The 17,499-nt window shown below is 47.8% G+C and overlaps 1 protein-coding gene across 1 annotated transcript; it reads left to right on the top strand.

The window, feature by feature from the left end:
- The first annotated feature begins 428 nt into the window (after positions 1 to 428).
- ddx51 (DEAD (Asp-Glu-Ala-Asp) box polypeptide 51) lies at positions 429 to 14,299 on the top strand. Its single transcript, XM_080514063.1, has 16 exons — positions 429 to 556; positions 2,180 to 2,454; positions 4,246 to 4,502; positions 5,785 to 5,935; positions 6,014 to 6,159; positions 6,638 to 6,709; positions 6,781 to 6,887; positions 7,144 to 7,252; positions 8,395 to 8,570; positions 10,209 to 10,374; positions 12,303 to 12,418; positions 12,494 to 12,610; positions 12,691 to 12,792; positions 12,874 to 12,937; positions 13,825 to 13,959; positions 14,042 to 14,299. The coding sequence occupies exons 1-16, from the start codon at positions 534 to 536 to the stop codon at positions 14,060 to 14,062; spliced, it is 2,037 nt and encodes a 678-aa protein (XP_080370189.1). The 5' UTR covers positions 429 to 533; the 3' UTR covers positions 14,063 to 14,299.
- Positions 14,300 to 17,499: the final 3,200 nt, after the last annotated feature.

Raw genomic sequence — 17,499 nt, 5'->3', positions numbered from 1 at the left:
GTGTGCACCTCCAAGCATGTTGATGACCAAATGAAGCTTCAATGAAGATTCATGAACCTCTGTCTTTATTTTCTGAAGTCACTAGATGGCACTGTCTGTTCAACAAATGTTTAAAAACACACTTCATTGCCAGTCTTTCAGACTCAATCTGCAAACCAAGAGTGCCCTCTGGTGGAGTGTTTTTCATTGATAACGTTAAAACATCTTGCCTGTGAAAAGTAGCCATGCTTTCTGCAGGCCGCCGATTTGTCCATTAATACTCGACACGGTGCTCTGGTGTCTTGGTTCCCTGTTGCTGCCGTTCGTGTAATGGACTTAACGACCGGACCAAGATGGCGTCCGTGTTTCCTGCTCCGTGCCAGCATGCGTCGTCTATGCTCTTTTTTTTTAAACATAGCCCCCTCGTGGGACGTCATCAGCATGCGTCGGTACACGACGAACGATGGTTACACGTGAAGAGAGTTGCTGCCTGGATTTAACTCGAACCAGATAATTTCTTATTAATCAAGCTAATCTAATGGTAAAGAAACAGAATGTCGCTGTTTCTGGTTCAAAGGTACGTTTGATTTCCTGGTTTTACCCCGAAATTCAGCTGTTTGTGTTGTGCCGCCTGGTTCTAACCTGGTAAGTACTTCGTGTTAATCGATTGGAGGAAAACTCGTCCATGGTTTTTGGAGAAAATATATCCTGTTCACTGTACTTTTACATATTGTTATTTCTAATTGATGTTTTCTATATTGTTCATACAGCTTGTATATGTCTATATATAATATATAGTATATTATAGTATCATACGGCTTTGTTTATCCTTGTTTGCCATTCTCTTAATGGTAAACAAATGCGTGGAAGTACATTTTTAGGACTTACTTTTGATTAAAAGCTCTATAATGTACAAGGCGCATAATTAGAATCTTCCGCCTCGTACCCAGAAGGTATTCAAATATAGAGAGTCCATATCTTCAGTGGTACTGGATATTTTGTTAAAAAATTGACAAGAAGTTGATTTTTGTGTCAAATACACTTAATGATACTTCCAAACGTGTCAAATATACAAGCAGCACATCTCATTGATGAGGAGTGGAAGTGTGTGTGTGTGTGTGTCTGTGTCTGTGTCTGTGTCTGTGTGTGTGTGTGTGTGTGTGTGTGTGTGTGTGTGTGTGTGTGTGTGTGTGTGTGTGTGTGTGTGTGTGTGTGTGTGTGTGTGTGTGTGTGAGTGTGTGAGTTTTGTCCACTGAGTGTGGTTGGAACTGTTGTGTGTAGACCTGCAGTGACACCCGGGACCCAAGGCCATCGGGCCCAGACACTGCCACCCCGGTGGCCAGCGTCCACCCTGACCCAGGAAGGCCCCAGCGAACCAGCCCAGAGAGCCACACTCCTTGCACAGAGAGAGCCATACCCCCAGCCTAGAGAGAGCCATACCCCCAGCCTAGAGAGAGCCATACCCCCAGCCCAGAGAGAGCCACACTCCCTGCCCAGATTGAACCACACCCCCAGCCTAGATTGATCCACACCCCCAGCCCAGAGAGAGCCACACCCCCAGCCTAGAGAGAGAGACACACTCCTTGCCCAGAGAGAGCCACACCCCTATCCTAGAGAAAGCCACGCCCCCAGCCCAAAGAGAGCCACGTCCCCCAGCCCAGAGAGAGACACACTCCTTGCCCAGAGAGAGCCATACCCCCGGCCCAGAGAGAGCCACACCCCCAGCCAAGAGAAAGCCACGCTCCCTGCCCAGATTGAACCACACCCTCAACCCAAAGAAAGCCACACCCCCAGCCCAGAGAGAGCCACACCCCCAGCCCAGAAAGGCGTTTACATCTTCTCCACGTATGTTTGATTTTCCTCCCGGTGTTCCATTTTCCCTCACAGTCCAAAATCATGATACACAGTGAGTCCCTGAACATGTCCCTCCTCCCCCACCGGCCCCCCGTGAACATGTCCCTCCTCCCCCACCGGCCCCCCGTGAACATGTCCCTCCTCCCCCACCGGCCCCCCGTGAACATGTCCCTCCTCCCCCACCGGCCCCCCGTGAACATGACCCTCCTCCCCCACCGGCCCCCCGTGAACATGACCCTCTCGAGGGTCTGGTTCTATACGTGGGCAGAATGTTGACGCTCCAGCTTTCAAGCGTTGTAAGGAAGTGCTTGTTGACCTGGTGTCTGCTCCCCCCTCACCTGGGCAGGTATTTGGGAGACGAGGAGGAGCAGCATGTGTCCGGAGCGTCTCGCTCTCAAGCGTTGCTCACCAGGCTGCAGCAGAAGGCCAAGGAGAAGCGCCAGCAGCAGCGCGTCACAACCAGTGATGACGGCCATGAAGAGCCTCGGCGCCGCAGGAAGAGGAAAGCAGAAGATCTCAGCCAGATCCACCGTGAGGAGGAGGAGGAGGAGGGGGAGGAGAGGAGGAGGAGGAGGAAGAGAAAAGGTAGAGATCTTCAGCAGATGGAGGACAATCGTTCAGGTACGCTCAGGAGTCCTCTGCGACTACATTCAAGTGAAATTGGAGAAAATTCACAATCAGTGTCAGTTTTCTGTCGATCATTTCCAGAAAAAGTAAAGAAACGGTTGTGAATTTAAAAGCAGAACATTGGAGTGGTTCTCATTCGTCTGTTTTCTCTGTATTGTTGTTGTTTCTTCAATTTGGCTTCCTGTCCTCCAATTAGAGAGACTCTGCATCACATGTTTACTTATGGCAGAGAAATGAACATTCAATGGACGGCAGCAGCTCTGGTGGACGTTCCTGCTGTCCTTTTCCTGGCTCTTTTGTGTATCGAGAAAATGTTCATCTCTGAGTTCAGCTCACGAAAAATGGGAGCAAAAACTAAAGTGTTGCGTTTATGTTGTAAACAACGGCAGCTTTACTTCTGTCAACATCCACTGCAGGGTGAGGATCAGTGTGGACTTCTATTCTCTGGACTGAGGAACAGGGTTGGGAAGGTTACTTGAAAACTAATCTGTTACAGTTATAAGTTCCTTTTGGATTACTTCACCAGCAAACATAAGAAATAAAGACAAGAAGGAATAGAAAGTGTGGTCTGCTCAGTGTATTGACACGTCTTATACACAAGTTACACTGAACAAGTTTTGAACTAAATCAAAACTCAGTAACAATCAGGTGTCCAACACTGATTTTAAATTTTTTTAAAGAATCAAAACTACAATACAAATAAAGCTTTTAATTTCTAGTCAAGAAAATGTGCTCATCTTTTACAAAACTCTCGCTCTGTCTCTCTCTCTCGCTCTGTCTCTGTCTCTCTCTCTCTCTCTCTCTGTCTCTCTCTCTGTCTCTCTCTCTGTCTCTGTCTCTGTCTCTGTCTCTCTCTCTCTCTCTCTCTGTCTCTGGCTCTCTCTCTCTCTCTCTCTCTGTCTCTCTCTCTCTCTCTGTCTCTCTGTCTCTGTCTCTGTCTCTCTCTCTCCCTCGTTCCGTTCCGTTCCGTTCCGTTCCATTCCGTTCCGTTCCCTCATTGGTTTTAATGTTGTTTTTTCCCCCAGACTAAATATGAATGTTAGATGAGAGGTTGTATCTGGCAGCATGAATCACTGATTGATAATAACTGAACAACCTGCTACTCAGACAACTAGCAGACCTAACAAAAAACAAAAAAAGGTTATGGTAGTGTCGCCCCAATGAATCCCTAAAACATGAGATCCTCTAAATGTATAGAGAACGTCTTCCTACCATCAGCACCAGTACTGGTATTGGCAGGTTACTGGCAGGTTATGAGCTAATAGAACTAGTTGACAGAGTCCAGGTGTGTTTCAGTAAAGTGAGCAGGTTTTATCCTACCAGATGTTTCTTCAGGTGAGACGTTGACTTCCTGGACGTTCACGTCACTTTCACTGCTGGGAGGCGTCATTAGCATTGTACAGAGAGGGGAAGAGACTCCTCCCACTTTAAAACATAGTGATGAGAGCAACTGGCTGCAGTATCCATGGCAACGCGTCAGGAAGTGTCACAATGCCAGTGGACGGATCATGTGACACTGCAGTTCTAGTTTATTCATCTGATTTTCTATTATAATCCTGCTCAGTAATCACAGTTTTTATCCAAATAGTAATGAGATTACACATTTTTTATGTACTGTAATGGATTACAGTTACATTTTTTTGGTATCCTAATTACGTAACGCCGTTGCATGTAATCTGTTACTACCCAACTCTGCTGATGAACACATGAAGACATTTTCACTGTAGGACTTCAAACCAGCTCGGCCTTTACTACGAACCTGGAGGGTTTGACTGTTGTGTTCAGTTTCAGATCCTGTTGCGAGTGGCGGCGGTGAGGGCGGAGGTGAAGGCGACGGTGAGGGCGGAGGTGAAGGCGGCGGAGATGGCGGAGGTGAAGATGGCGGCGGTGAAGGTGGAGGTGAAGATGGCGGCGGTGAAGGTGGAGGTGAAGATGGCGGCGGTGAAGGCGGAGCCAGGAGAGGAAGCGAGGATTCAGAGAAGACGAGTGTTCCCACTGGATTCACGGTTCTGGGAGGATTTCAAAGTAAACCAGTGCAGAAGGTACTGCTGTTCCACTTGTTTCTAGTTAAAACACTTCACACACACACACTAGAGGTGACCAGTACTAATAGAGGTTTCCATGTTGTTGCCCAAGAGTTGGAGAACTGAACCAGCAACCATGTGATTGAAACGTCAAATCCAGAACGTGTTGTACACAAAAACATCACAGACGTGTGTACTTGACTCCTCCAGGGCCACGCTTTTGAATATGCAAATCACATTTAAATGAGGGATGGGAAGTTCTGGTGTATCCAGGTGTACCTCACCATGGTCCTCTCAGGTGTACCTCACCATGGTCCTCTCAGGTGTACCTCACCATGGTCCTCTCAGGTGTACCTCACCATGGTCCTCTCAGGTGTACCTCACCATGGTCCTCTCAGGTGTACCTCACCATGGTCCTCTCAGGTGTACCTCACTCTGGTCCTCTCAGGTGTACCTCACCATGGTCCTCTCTAGTGTACCTCACTCTGGTCCTCTCAGGTGTACCTCACTCTAGTCCTCTCAGGTGTACCTCACCATGGTCCTCTTAGGTGTACCTCACTCTAGTCCTCTCAGGTGTACCTCACCATGGTCCTCTCAGGTGTACCTCACCATGGTCCTCTCAGGTGTACCTCACTCTGGTCCTCTCAGGTGTACCTCACTCTGGTCCTCTCAGGTGTACCTCACCATGGTCCTCTCAGGTGTACCTCACTCTAGTCCTCTCAGGTGTACCTCACCATGGTCCTCTCAGGTGTACCTCACTCTAGTCCTCTCAGGTGTACCTCACTCTAGTCCTCTCAGGTGTATCTCACCATGGTCCTCTCAGGTGTACCTCACTCTGGTCCTCTCAGGTGTACCTCACTCTGGTCCTCTCAGGTGTACCTCACTCTAGTCCTCTCAGGTGTACCTCACTCTAGTCCTCTCAGGTGTATCTCACCATGGTCCTCTCAGGTGTACCTCACTCTGGTCCTCTCAGGTGTACCTCACCATGGTCCTCTCTAGTGTACCTCACTCTAGACCTCTCAGGTGTACCTCACTCTGGTCCTCTCAGGTGTACCTCACTCTGGTCCTCTCAGGTGTACCTCACCATGGTCCTCTCAGGTGTACCTCACTCTAGTCCTCTCAGGTGTACCTCACCATGGTCCTCTCAGGTGTACCTCACTCTAGTCCTCTCAGGTGTACCTCACCATGGTCCTCTCAGGTGTACCTCACTCTAGTCCTCTCAGGTGTACCTCCCCCTGGTCCTCTCAGGTGTACCTCACCATGGTCCTCTCAGGTGTACCTCACACTGCCATCCTCTCAGGTGTCCAGAGTCCTCCCTCGGTGGCTCGCTGAGCCGGACATCATCCACAGAGACATTAGGAGCCACCTGGTCCCGCTCGGCGACGTCGTAGGACTGAGTCCTCCACTCCAGAAAGTCCTGCAGAGGAACCAAATCCAGCACCTGTTTCCAGGTGAATACGCATCCAGATATTAAGCATCTTGTTTTCAAAAGGCCTACAGACGTTTGAGTTGTGTTGATGTTCCTGCAGTGCAAGCAGAGGTCATCCCGGCCATCTTGGAGGGGGCCCAGCAGGGAGTCCTGATGGGACCGGGGGGCTCCAGGCCCAGAGACATCTGTGTGTCGGCGCCCACAGGAAGTGGAAAGACTCTTTCATTCGTTCTACCGGTCATACAGGTCAGCACAACAACTGTTAAATCTATTCCCCTCATATTTTCATGAAGAGTTTTTTTCAACTGCAGGTGGCTCCATTGGAATGTGGGCTGACGAGGCTTTGAGGCTCACTCCATTAGCTCTCTGACTCAGCAGTTTTAAGTTTGTGATCTGAGTGATCTCTTGTAGCTCACTTTAGTCTGTGCTGGTCAGTTCTGAATCTCTATTCTTCTGCAGCCACTTACTCAGGCTTTCATGAACACCAGAGGGCGACAAACTTCAACACTCTGAGAGCCATTTAGACCCGTTTCCACTGAACAGAACACTCTGCCTTACCATAACCTACCGGCACGCCTGGCCTTACTGTGCCATCCCGGCCTGCCCCACTCCTCCTTACCGTACCGTCTTGGCCCGCCTTAGTCCCGGCCTGTCTCTAACCCAATTGATAGTAGACTTAATAGTAGTCGACTTCCCCTTGAAATCGAGACTTTGTCTCTGTCAGGTCCTGATGCAGCGGGTGGTGTGTGAAGTCCGGGCTCTGGCCGTGTTGCCCACCAAGGAACTGGCTCAGCAGGTATGACCCTCCGCCACATTCTGCCTCCGAGCCGGAGCGTCACTGCAGACTGACGGCGCGTTCCTCGGCAGGTCTACAAAGTCTTTACGTCGTACACTGAGGGAACGTCTCTCCGAGTGGCCGTGGTGTCCGGGCAGAAGTCCTTCGCTGCGGAACAGGCGGCTCTCACCGAGGACAGGTGCTCAATATTCATCCATTCATGTTCGTTAATCAGCTAAACTTCACTTGTTCATGAAGTCTGCATTTCCTTGTGTTTGCTCCACTGTCAGGGTCATCCAACAGAGCTGGTCGTGTTGTTACCGTTAAACCTTCCCCACGTGTTCCCAGTAGACTGTGTTACCGTCAATCCTTCCCTCTATACAGATTGAGTGGTTAAGAAGATTGATGGATGAATGATGGTTGGATGTGTGTTTAAATGATGGTGTTTCCTCCAGGGGGGGCGTGAGACGCAGTGCAGCGGACATCGTGGTGGCGACTCCTGGTCGACTGGTGGATCACATCAACAAGAACTCCAGCTTTTGTCTGCAACACCTCCGGTTTCTGGTGAGTTCTCTCACTCTGCTGCATGAGACACCCCACTGCATGAGACACTGCTCTATGAGACACTCTGTTCTATGAGACACTCTGCTATAGGAAGGGGACTAATCCTATCCAGTATCGGTATGGCATTTCAATACCAACGTCATTCACGGATTGGAAATTTCCGATCCAACCTGTGGAGATTTCCGATCCATGAAGCCTCGTCGTGCTTCACTGTTGCTGAAACGACTCCACAGTGTTTCCCTGCCGCTGCTCCGCTCGCTGGCTGCAAACTGTGGACTGGATTTCCTGAACGGAAGCGGGTCTCAATGAGACGTGGAGTCATGAGTCAGGAAATCCATTCCACACTCTGCAGCCAGCGAGGAGTCTAACGTAGAGGCACTGTGCTATCTAACTGTTCATGACAACATGTCGCTGTTTGGACGTATTTTACGCTCAAAACACCACAAAGCGTTGACCTGGATGTTTGTAAAGCCGTTGTCCAGCAGGTGGCGCTCTGCTGCCAGGCATCACTGTTTTAAAAGTCAGCTCGCCGAGGAGAACAGCTCTGACATCAGAACACTGACCAGCAGCTCCTCCCTGTAGCAGGCGATTCACACCTCCATGAAGCTGCGTCCTCCACGCTTAACTCCATGAAGATAGTCCCACTGGTTGGAGCTGCATTGATAAAGAATTTCTCCAGATTAATAAAGTGATCGTGAGGTTTTAAAGATAGAACTAGTTTCTTATGAGATGATGACGTCACTCGGACCCCCACATTGTCCACATGGAACTAAAATACTTTGTACTGCTTCTTTTTCTGACCTTCTACTAACCTCAAGTTGCCTTTAGAGAGAATACATGCAAACATCCCTACATTTCATACTTTACTCTAGAGAGGAGTTTATTACAGCCTCATATAAAATCAACAATAATGATAATAACATTAAAGCAAACAGCTCTCATATCGGAATAGTATTGGTATCGGCAGATAGTCACATTCAGACATGGGGATCGGAAGTTAAAAAACGTGGCTCAGTGCTTCCCTACTCTGCTATTTGAGACATTTCTGTATGAGACACTCAGTATGAGACATTTCTGTATGAGACACTCAGTATGAGACATTGCTGTATGAGACTCTGCTCAAACTTCTCATGTCTCCTCAGATTATCGATGAGGCAGACAGGATGATTGACAGCATGCACCAGTCCTGGCTCGGTCAGGTTGTGAAGGCAGTGTACAGACCTGGGACGGGACCGGGGACCGGGTCACAGACCGGACCGGGGTCCAGACCGGGCACCATGTTCAGGAGGACGGAGCTGGCGTACATCACTGCAGCAAGGTGAGTCAGTGAGGAAGCAAAGTCACTTTTAGTGACTATTCACGACACCGTGCCTGACCTCGTCTTGACCTTGTCTTGAAAGGTTTGAATATGTATTAACCAGTGGTGCTCCGATCGATCGGCCAGCAATAATTATCGGCCGATCTCCGTGAAAAATATGTGATCGGCTTTTCCCGATTAATGCCTTTCATCGCTGGTCACAAAATCCACCGCCCCCTTTCCTTCACACTGCGTAGGCGCGTGGCTGCGAACATCAACAACAAACATGTCGGCCGTGTGGAACTTTTAAGATCTGTGAGAGTGATGTAAAGTTTGCATCCTGCCATGAAAAAACTACGTGGCGGGAGAAGCAGGTTAAAAGTCTTCAACACAACAAACATGATCCGACATTTGAAGAACAAACACTTGACGGAGTACGGTGAGTTTTCGAGGCCCACGGCAACCAACGCAGCCCACGCTTGGCAACGCTCGTCCTCACGAGCGTGACGGTCAGAAGAATACTACTAAAATCATTGAATTCATGGGACGAGATGACCAGCCTCTCTCAGTGGTGGAAGACACCGGGTTCCATCGACTCTCTCTCACGTGGACGTAAACATTATACTGACGTAGCCCCGCCAGAGCTCCACACAGTGTACTGTCACACCCAACGTCTCCTTAAAGAAGGTCTCTCATCCTCTGGAAGTTTCACCACTGATTTATGGAGCAATGCCGAGTTTAACAGTCACTGCATTGATTGATGCACATTAAGACATTTCTTTTATAAATTATAAGAGAGGTAATCATTCAGTTGGGTTTTTTTCTTTGACATCATTTGATCGAGGCAGTGTTGAGATATATAGCCTTTTATTTATTAGATTTTTTTGCACTATTTAGCCTGTCGAGAGCCTTAATATTTTCATCTTTTTAAAGATTGCGTTACTAATGGCAGGTAATCTTCAGTGTTTTTCACTTGTTCTTTGCAAGGTTTTTGTATTTTTTCTCTTGGAAAAAGTAAAAGCATCCTGTTTATAATAATCAAGCAAACAGCTCTGGTATCGGAATGGTATCGGTATCGGCAGATATCCAAATAGTCATAATAAGAAGGAGCATTAACCATTATTAGCCAGCATCAGGAGCATTAGCAGACATTGAGAGCATTAACCAGCATTGGGAGAATTAACTAATAGGAGCATTAACCAGCTGCCTGGCCCCTTTAACAATGTGGGGGCGGTTCCTGGCTCGCTTGACCAGTGTGTGGGAGGGAGCGAGCGTGCTGATAGGAACTGTCCAGCAAGAAGCTGCATACATTGGAAAAACAAACCGGCAAATAAAGGGAACAAGCGTGCATCTCGGAAACGGAGTTTCCTGTCCTGTTTTCAGCGGCTGTAAAGGAAGGGAGTTAACTGAAGCTTTGGACCGGGGGCAAGCTGGTCTCCCCTTCGTCTCCCGACCTCGGTCTGGAGACCGCAGCAGCAAAAGTTAACACAGCATTAGGACCATTAACCAATATTGGGAGCATTAATCAGGAGCATTAACAGGTTGATTTTATTCTCTGTGTTTGAGCTGCAGTCACGTGGTTGAAAACTGCAGGAACAGGTTTTATTCTGTGTTTGAGCTGGTTGGGAGCCTGCAGTAACAGTCTCTCTGCTCCTGCAGCCTGGCCCCGCCCCCGATGCCCCTGCAGAAGCTGTTGTTTTCAGCCACGCTCACTCAGAACCCCGAGAAGCTGCAGCAGCTCGGCCTGCATCAGCCTCGACTCTTCAGCTCCAGCGCAGGAGACTCCGACACGCAGCGACGCTACGACTTCCCCCAGGGCCTGACGGTGAGGGCATCCTCCTCGGGACCACACGTCCTCCTCAGGACCACACGTCCTCCTCAGGACCACACGTCCTCCTTTAGGACCACACGTCCTCCTTTAGGACCACACGTCCTCCTTTAGGACCCCACATCCTCCTCAGGACCACACGTCCTCCTTTAGGACCCCACGTCCTCCTCAGGACCACACGTCCTCCTTTAGGACCACACGTCCTCCTTTAGGACCACACGTCCTCCTTTAGGACCACACGTCCTCCTTTAGGACCACACGTCCTCCTTTAGGACCACACGTCCTCCTTTAGGACCACACGTCCTCCTTTAGGACCACACGTCCTCCTTTAGGACCACACGTCCTCCTTTAGGACCCCACATCCTCCTCAGGACCACACGTCCTCCTCAGGACCACACGTCCTCCTTTAGGACCACACGTCCTCCTTTAGGACCACACGTCCTCCTTTAGGACCACACGTCCTCCTTTAGGACCACACGTCCTCCTCAGGACCACACGTCCTCCTTTAGGACCACACGTCCTCCTTTAGGACCACACGTCCTCCTCAGGACCACACGTCCTCCTCAGGACCACACGTCCTCCTCAGGACCACACGTCCTCCTTTAGGACCACACGTCCTCCTCAGGACCACACGTCCTCCTTTAGGACCACACGTCCTCCTCAGGACCACACGTCCTCCTTTAGGACCACACGTCCTCCTTTAGGACCACACGTCCTCCTCAGGACCACACGTCCTCCTTTAGGACCACACGTCCTCCTCAGGACCACACGTCCTGCATTTCTTTACATTTTATATCTCTACCAAATTAGTTTGGTGCTTCTGCCTCTTTGTCCCAAATAACTTGGATATATTACTGTGTTTTTGATGGGGAGGCTTCAAGCTGCCATCTACCAACGTCATCTTCATCTACACATTCTTTGCTGTTATTTTTGCAAATTGCAGTTTTTATTTTTGGCCAAAAAAATGTAGTTGTCTTTCGTTCACATGATATCCTAGCAGTTCATGTTACAATTGTGTAAAACACTAATGATGTGAACTTGGAGCAGTAATGGAGGCACTAATGAATCTGATATATAAAACTTTCATTCTTTGCTTGGAGTCTCTTGAAGTTCAACAGTCAAGACGTTGCATTGAGGGAAAACACTCATCCTGGATCCTGTGAGAGTGACGGTAAAGAATTGAGCAGAGAGGCACTTTATTAATACTTTGTTACAGCAGCACACTGTAGGGATTTCTTACCTCGTAAGGATCACTTCGGACCATTCATGTGGCGCAGTCCACACGAGGGGTACCATCTATGTTGGGTTTTGGAAGTTTGGCGCTGAATAATGATTAATAATTATCAAAGATAGTTATTAACTATGTTATTGGATATTTAATCTGGTCTGTATCACATACCGCTAGAGCTCCACCTGTTTAACAGGAAATGATAGCCTATTCAATTATATCAGTCTAATAAGATATACTCAATTTGAATTAATAGTTAAATTCATTACAATTACCAGAATTAACAGTAAAGCTTGAAGAGGAGCTGCTGGGTTCTGTAGCAGTTAGCACCTCCTGCTACAGAACACTCAGTCTGTGATGGAGTCCCTGGTTGATGAGAGATCAGACGCTGGGTTCTGGCCTCTGGTTCCGGGGAGGTTCTGGTCCTGGCGGTCGGTCAGAAGAGGAGTTGAGACCTCTGGTGTTAGCTGTTAGCAGGCTGAGCTGCTGGGATGCAGCTCCACCCACACACACCCCAACACTGATTAATTGGCAGAAATATAATATCAGATATTTCTATAGCCAGTAAAGTAAAAAGAAAAGGAAAATGCATATTAATACAATATCACACATTCAGGCAGCAGCTCGTTTCTAAAAGTGTATTTTGTCTGAAGCGGCGCAGTGGATGAGAATCATTGGACTGTGCTTGTGTTTGTAGGAGTACTATGTGCCCTGTACCCTGAGTAAGAAGCCCCTCCTCATCCTCCACTTCCTCCTCCGCCTGAAGCTCCGCCCCATCCTCTGCTTCACCAACTCCAAAGAGACGGCCCACAGGTGGGAGGAAGTGTGAACCAGGCCGAAGGGTCCAGTGGGCCTCCGTCCAATCGTCTCCTCTCCTTTCCCTCCCAGACTCTTCCTGCTGGTGCAGCTGTTCGGAGGGATTCGGGTGGCGGAGTTTTCCTCCCGCCTCTCTACTGCTGAGAGGAAGAAGGCGCTGAAGGACTTTGAGCAGGGGACCATCCAGCTGTGAGTCCAGGAAGTGGGATCACTGGTTTCCGGTAAGGCTGCAGAGGGGCAGTGGTCTAACCTGAGCTTTGCTCCCGAAGGCTGATCAGCACTGACGCTGCCGCCAGGGGCATCGACATCACCGGGGTCAAGTGTGTCGTCAATTATGATGCGCCGCAGTACGTCAGGGCGTATATTCACAGGTGAACTCTCAAACACTCCTTCCTCTCCGACGTGTGACGGAAGTGTAAAGTAATCCCTCTGTTCCTGGGGTCTCCACTCAGGATCGGAAGAACAGCGAGAGCCGGAAAAGCCGGCCTGGCCTTCACCTTCCTGCTCGGTGTTCAGGTACGACGCCGCGTCTAGAGAAAACTACTGAGGGTTCAGGTACACCAGTGTTTTTCCACCTTTTTTGAGCCAAGGCACACTTTTTTGTTTGGAAAAATCTGGAGGCACACCACCACCCGAAAATGTTAAAATGGTCAACTCTGTAGCCTCTATTAACAATATAAAGTCATTCTCATCAATGCTTTATCAACAGGAATCAAATAAATACAGAAAAAAGTATTTCCCAATTTCTTTTTTTTATTTTGACTCACTCAGTGTGAAACCTGGACCTGATGGATGAAGAGCTGAGATCCTGGTTCACATTCTTCCTTTTCAAAAACGTATCCATCACTGTCACTGACACAGTATTTTGATACAAGATGGGAGCAGCAGGTGGTGGAGATTAACCAGACCGACGTCTGTTAAGTTTCCATTTCAACAGAAAAGTTCTGTGCTGCCATCTAGTGGTGAAGAGTATTTATACATGATTACTCTGCACACTGCTCTCACAGCTGACAACGGCTGTGAGAGCAAATGATTTTTAGAAAAAAATGTGAAATTGGATAATTTCCCACGGCACACCTGACTATATCTCGCGGAAACACCAGTGCGCCGCGGCACAGTGGTTGAAAAACACTGAGGTACACCACCACGTCTAGAGAAAACTCCTGAGTGTTCAGGTACGACGCCACGTCTAGTTCCCCAGAGGTCAGAGGTCAGCAGTACTAATGGCAGCCATGTTGGCTGTCCCCTGACAGTGTCCAGACTATGTTCAGGCTATATTGAGACTGTATTCTGAATTTATTTTCAGATTGTATTCAGATTATATCCAGACTGTATATCCAGATTGTATATCCAGACTATGTCCAGACTCAGACTGATGGGACCTTGTGGCCCTCTCCTCCTAGGAGAAGAGCTTCCTTCAGATGGTGGAGGACGCAGGAAGCGCAGGGATTGAGAGGCAGCTCGTCAAACCGTCGAGCCTCCAGAGCATGGAGCTGCGCTACGAGCAGACGCTGCAGCAGCTGGCCGACATCATCAAGGTACGGATTCAGCTACCGAAGTGGTAAACGGTTCCACCGACGGCGTGCTCTGCTTCAGCTGCTGCTTGTTGTCTCTTCACAGGATGAAAGAGGGAGTAAATAATGGCGCCTGCCCACAGAGGGAATGCAGCAACATCAGCAGGCTTCTTTTCTCCTGGAGTTGGACTTGAAACCTGAACCTCTGTGTGCAAACTGCTGTGATTGTAAGCAGGCAGCACAGTGACACCTCCCAGTTCAGCTCTTGTGGAACAACAGCACAAAGCAAAGGTTGTGTTTACCAAATGTTTTCTGTAACTTACTGACATTTTTCGTCACCTTATTGCTATAAATAAAACAAGGAGCACCCTTTTGGCGTAAAACATTATTTTCAAACAAGGTGGTGTAACAACTGATAATAACTTTATTTCTATAGCACTTTTATAAAGTTGCACTTGCCACATTTGGGCTCTCCCACAGAGGCACGCCATACTTTTATTAAATTAAAGGAAAACTAGACCAAAACTACACGCAGCCTCTTTCAGGCTCTTCCATGTACAACTGTCTCCTCCACCTGTCACCCGTGTGTCCAGCAGCTCCTCCTTTGTAGACAGAGAGATGATGAAGCATCTGAGGGGACTCGGGTTCACTGCCTCACCTCTCTGCCACTCTCAGTTTAAAGTGCTTTTACATTAAAACTACAGTTGCATTGACAACGATGAAATGCAAGTGCTTAGCAGAAGTAGAGATCAGAAGAAGAAACTATAAAGAGGTTGAATCTGTTGAATCTCCTCACAGTCCCTCCTATCTCCTTTCCTATCCACTTCTCCTTAACCCCAGACATTTTTAAGTGGCGGCCATGATAAGGAGGGTTGGAATTCTCACTAAGTTAAGGAAAGGAGGCTCGTTGCTTCCTTTAGAGCCTCCTTTAGCCTAGGAAACACTGATGCTTCCTTTAGAGCCTCCTTTAGCCTAGGAAACACTGATGCTTCCTTTAGAGCCTCCTTTAGCCTAGGAAACACTGATGCTTCCTTTACCAAAGGAGACCAGATCCTGCTGCCCCACAATTCCTTCTGGCTCCAACATTGAAAGGGCCGGCTCATCAGAGCGTTCCGGGAAACTCAGGATGGCTGAAAAGGGAAACAGATCATGGAAGTTACCAAAGTAATAATCTGCTGGAACAACTTGAAATCATCTAGAACCCAGATCCCAACTAGGAATGTTCTGGATGTTGTAGAACCACAGTAAAGTCCAGTTTTAGTGTTTGGTTGGTTCTTTATTCACCTGGCAGCCGTTTACCTTCAGTTCCTCTTTTCCTTTGATTTACATTCAAACCTTGTGATATTTGACATGATATCAGTGGTTAGAGCCGCAGGGGGAAGTGAGAGAAATCAACTACATTTGATCACATTTCTCGTCTTTTCACCACGACAGACGTCACTAACCTTCACGGCTGTCCATTATTATTACGCCACCTGGTGGAAGTTGTGACAGCCAGTGTGGCCTCCCGTAATCATGACTGGTGCGCCGAGCAAGCTGGTTCTGAGAGGTGATGCTTTTACAATCTCCGCCTCACCGGGCAGCGTTGAGGGAACGCAGGGAGAAGCGGACGCGTCGGAGATCTGCTCATTTGTGAGACGTAAATCCTCCTGTAACGTGTTTACGTCCAGCTGTGGGTTCCTCCTCCCCGACGTTCACGGACATCCCCTTTATCCAGACACTGCAGATCCACCATTCCCACACAGGTATTATTTATTTTGCTTCTGAAGAGTTTTCCCTTCTTCCATTGGGAGTCATTTTTCTTTTGATGAATTGAACTGCATTTTTCCTGCATTTTTCTTTTTTTTTTTTGATTGGGACTATTTGAGTTTGAATGAACAAATACAGCATTTTTTTTCTTAAATCAGTGTTCTGTGTTTACTTTGTTTGGATTATACACATCAGTAGGGTATACATTTAATATGTATTACCTTACTAAAGGACCGAACTGACTAAAAACATAGTAAAGGTCAGGAAAGAGAGACCTGGCTGGCACCCCTAACAAAAACCTTCCCACACCTGCCCCCTCCAAACTGTCACAAAGTGCTATCACAACAATGTGATCACCCTACACACTCTGTAGTAATGCATCAAATAAATTACTTTGTTAAACTGAGTACCTGTCAGTCAATGGTACAGGGAACTTCAACAGGAATTTTTTTTTTTTTTTACTTATAATTCGTGTATTTAATAAATAAACAAAAACTGTATTTCATTAAATAAAAAAAGTTGAACAGATGAGGAGAAATCCCTTTTATGACAGCAATGCACTTTACATTCGTTACATGGCGTAAACTCCTCCGATACAAATGTTGATTAAGAAATACGACGTTCCCGGTGGTCAACTGGCCGGCTGGCGTCCCGGGACAAATACCAGGAGTCATCATGACTTTATTGTGATTCCCATTCAATACATTCAAGTATTGACCATTCCAATTGACATTTACAGGATTCAAATGAACTTCCTGCTGACCCAAGGTTTATCCCATATCTATTGAAGGTTGTTTACCAAGCAAAATGATGCTGCATTCAAATTAAAACAGGAAAGTAGATGAGAAAACATCTTCAGTGAAGCTGAAGCGACGACTCTTAGTAGAAATACACTAGAAGCAAAACCAGATGTTCTGTGTGGAGGAAACCAGAGAACCTGGAGGAAACGCGTGGTGATAAAAACAAATGATAGAATGAAAGTGAGTTGTTTTCATTGTTACTTCTGGGTGGAGGGTCGTGGTTGCTGTGGGGCGGCAGCAGGGAGCAGTCCAGTCTCTGTCGGGGTGAACCAGGGCTGGACGTGGCTGGAAGAGGTGAATCCGGCCAGATTGTTCATCCAGTAGTAGGTGGAGTTTAACAGGCAGTTGTGGAGGTGGAGGGTTTAGAGCCTGATTCTTGGTGGCACCTCTCCTTCGTGCTCTTTTTCTCCCCTAAAAACAGAAAATACTTAAATAACCAAATGGATTTTTTTTTTTTCAAAACACATTTTGAGCAGTTTGAGTGACGTCTTGTGAACATTTCTGAGTTTCAGGCGAGGAGAGAGTTCATACATAGTTAGAGGAGGTAGAAGTATTTTTCCTCATGAAGCTTCACCTCTGCTCTCACCTGCTGGTAATATTTGGCCTGCTCCTCTTTGGATAACGACTTCCACTGTGGAGAGACGACAGCACACTGTCAGCACACACACACACACACACACACACACACACACACACACACACACACACACACACACACACACACACACACACACACACACACACACACACACACACACACACACACACACACACACACACCCACAAAGACAAGTCAGCTTCTAAACATGAGTAATGAATTTGTGTCTCCAACATGTAGGAGCAGACAACTTACCCTCTTTCCCACTTCTGAATGGACAGCAGTGCTCCCTGTGAGGCCCAGCTCCGCTGTTACAATGGACCTCTGCTCCTTCAAGAACAACATGAAGGCATTTGCTGGCTTTTTAATATATGGCCTCTGCTCATCATTTTGGCGGTAACGCTTTCGTTTTCTGCA

This window comes from Blennius ocellaris (assembly GCF_963422515.1).
Source record: "Blennius ocellaris genome assembly, chromosome: 18".
Taxonomy (NCBI): domain Eukaryota; kingdom Metazoa; phylum Chordata; class Actinopteri; order Blenniiformes; family Blenniidae; genus Blennius; species Blennius ocellaris.
This window is presented reverse-complemented; position numbering and strand designations above follow the sequence as displayed.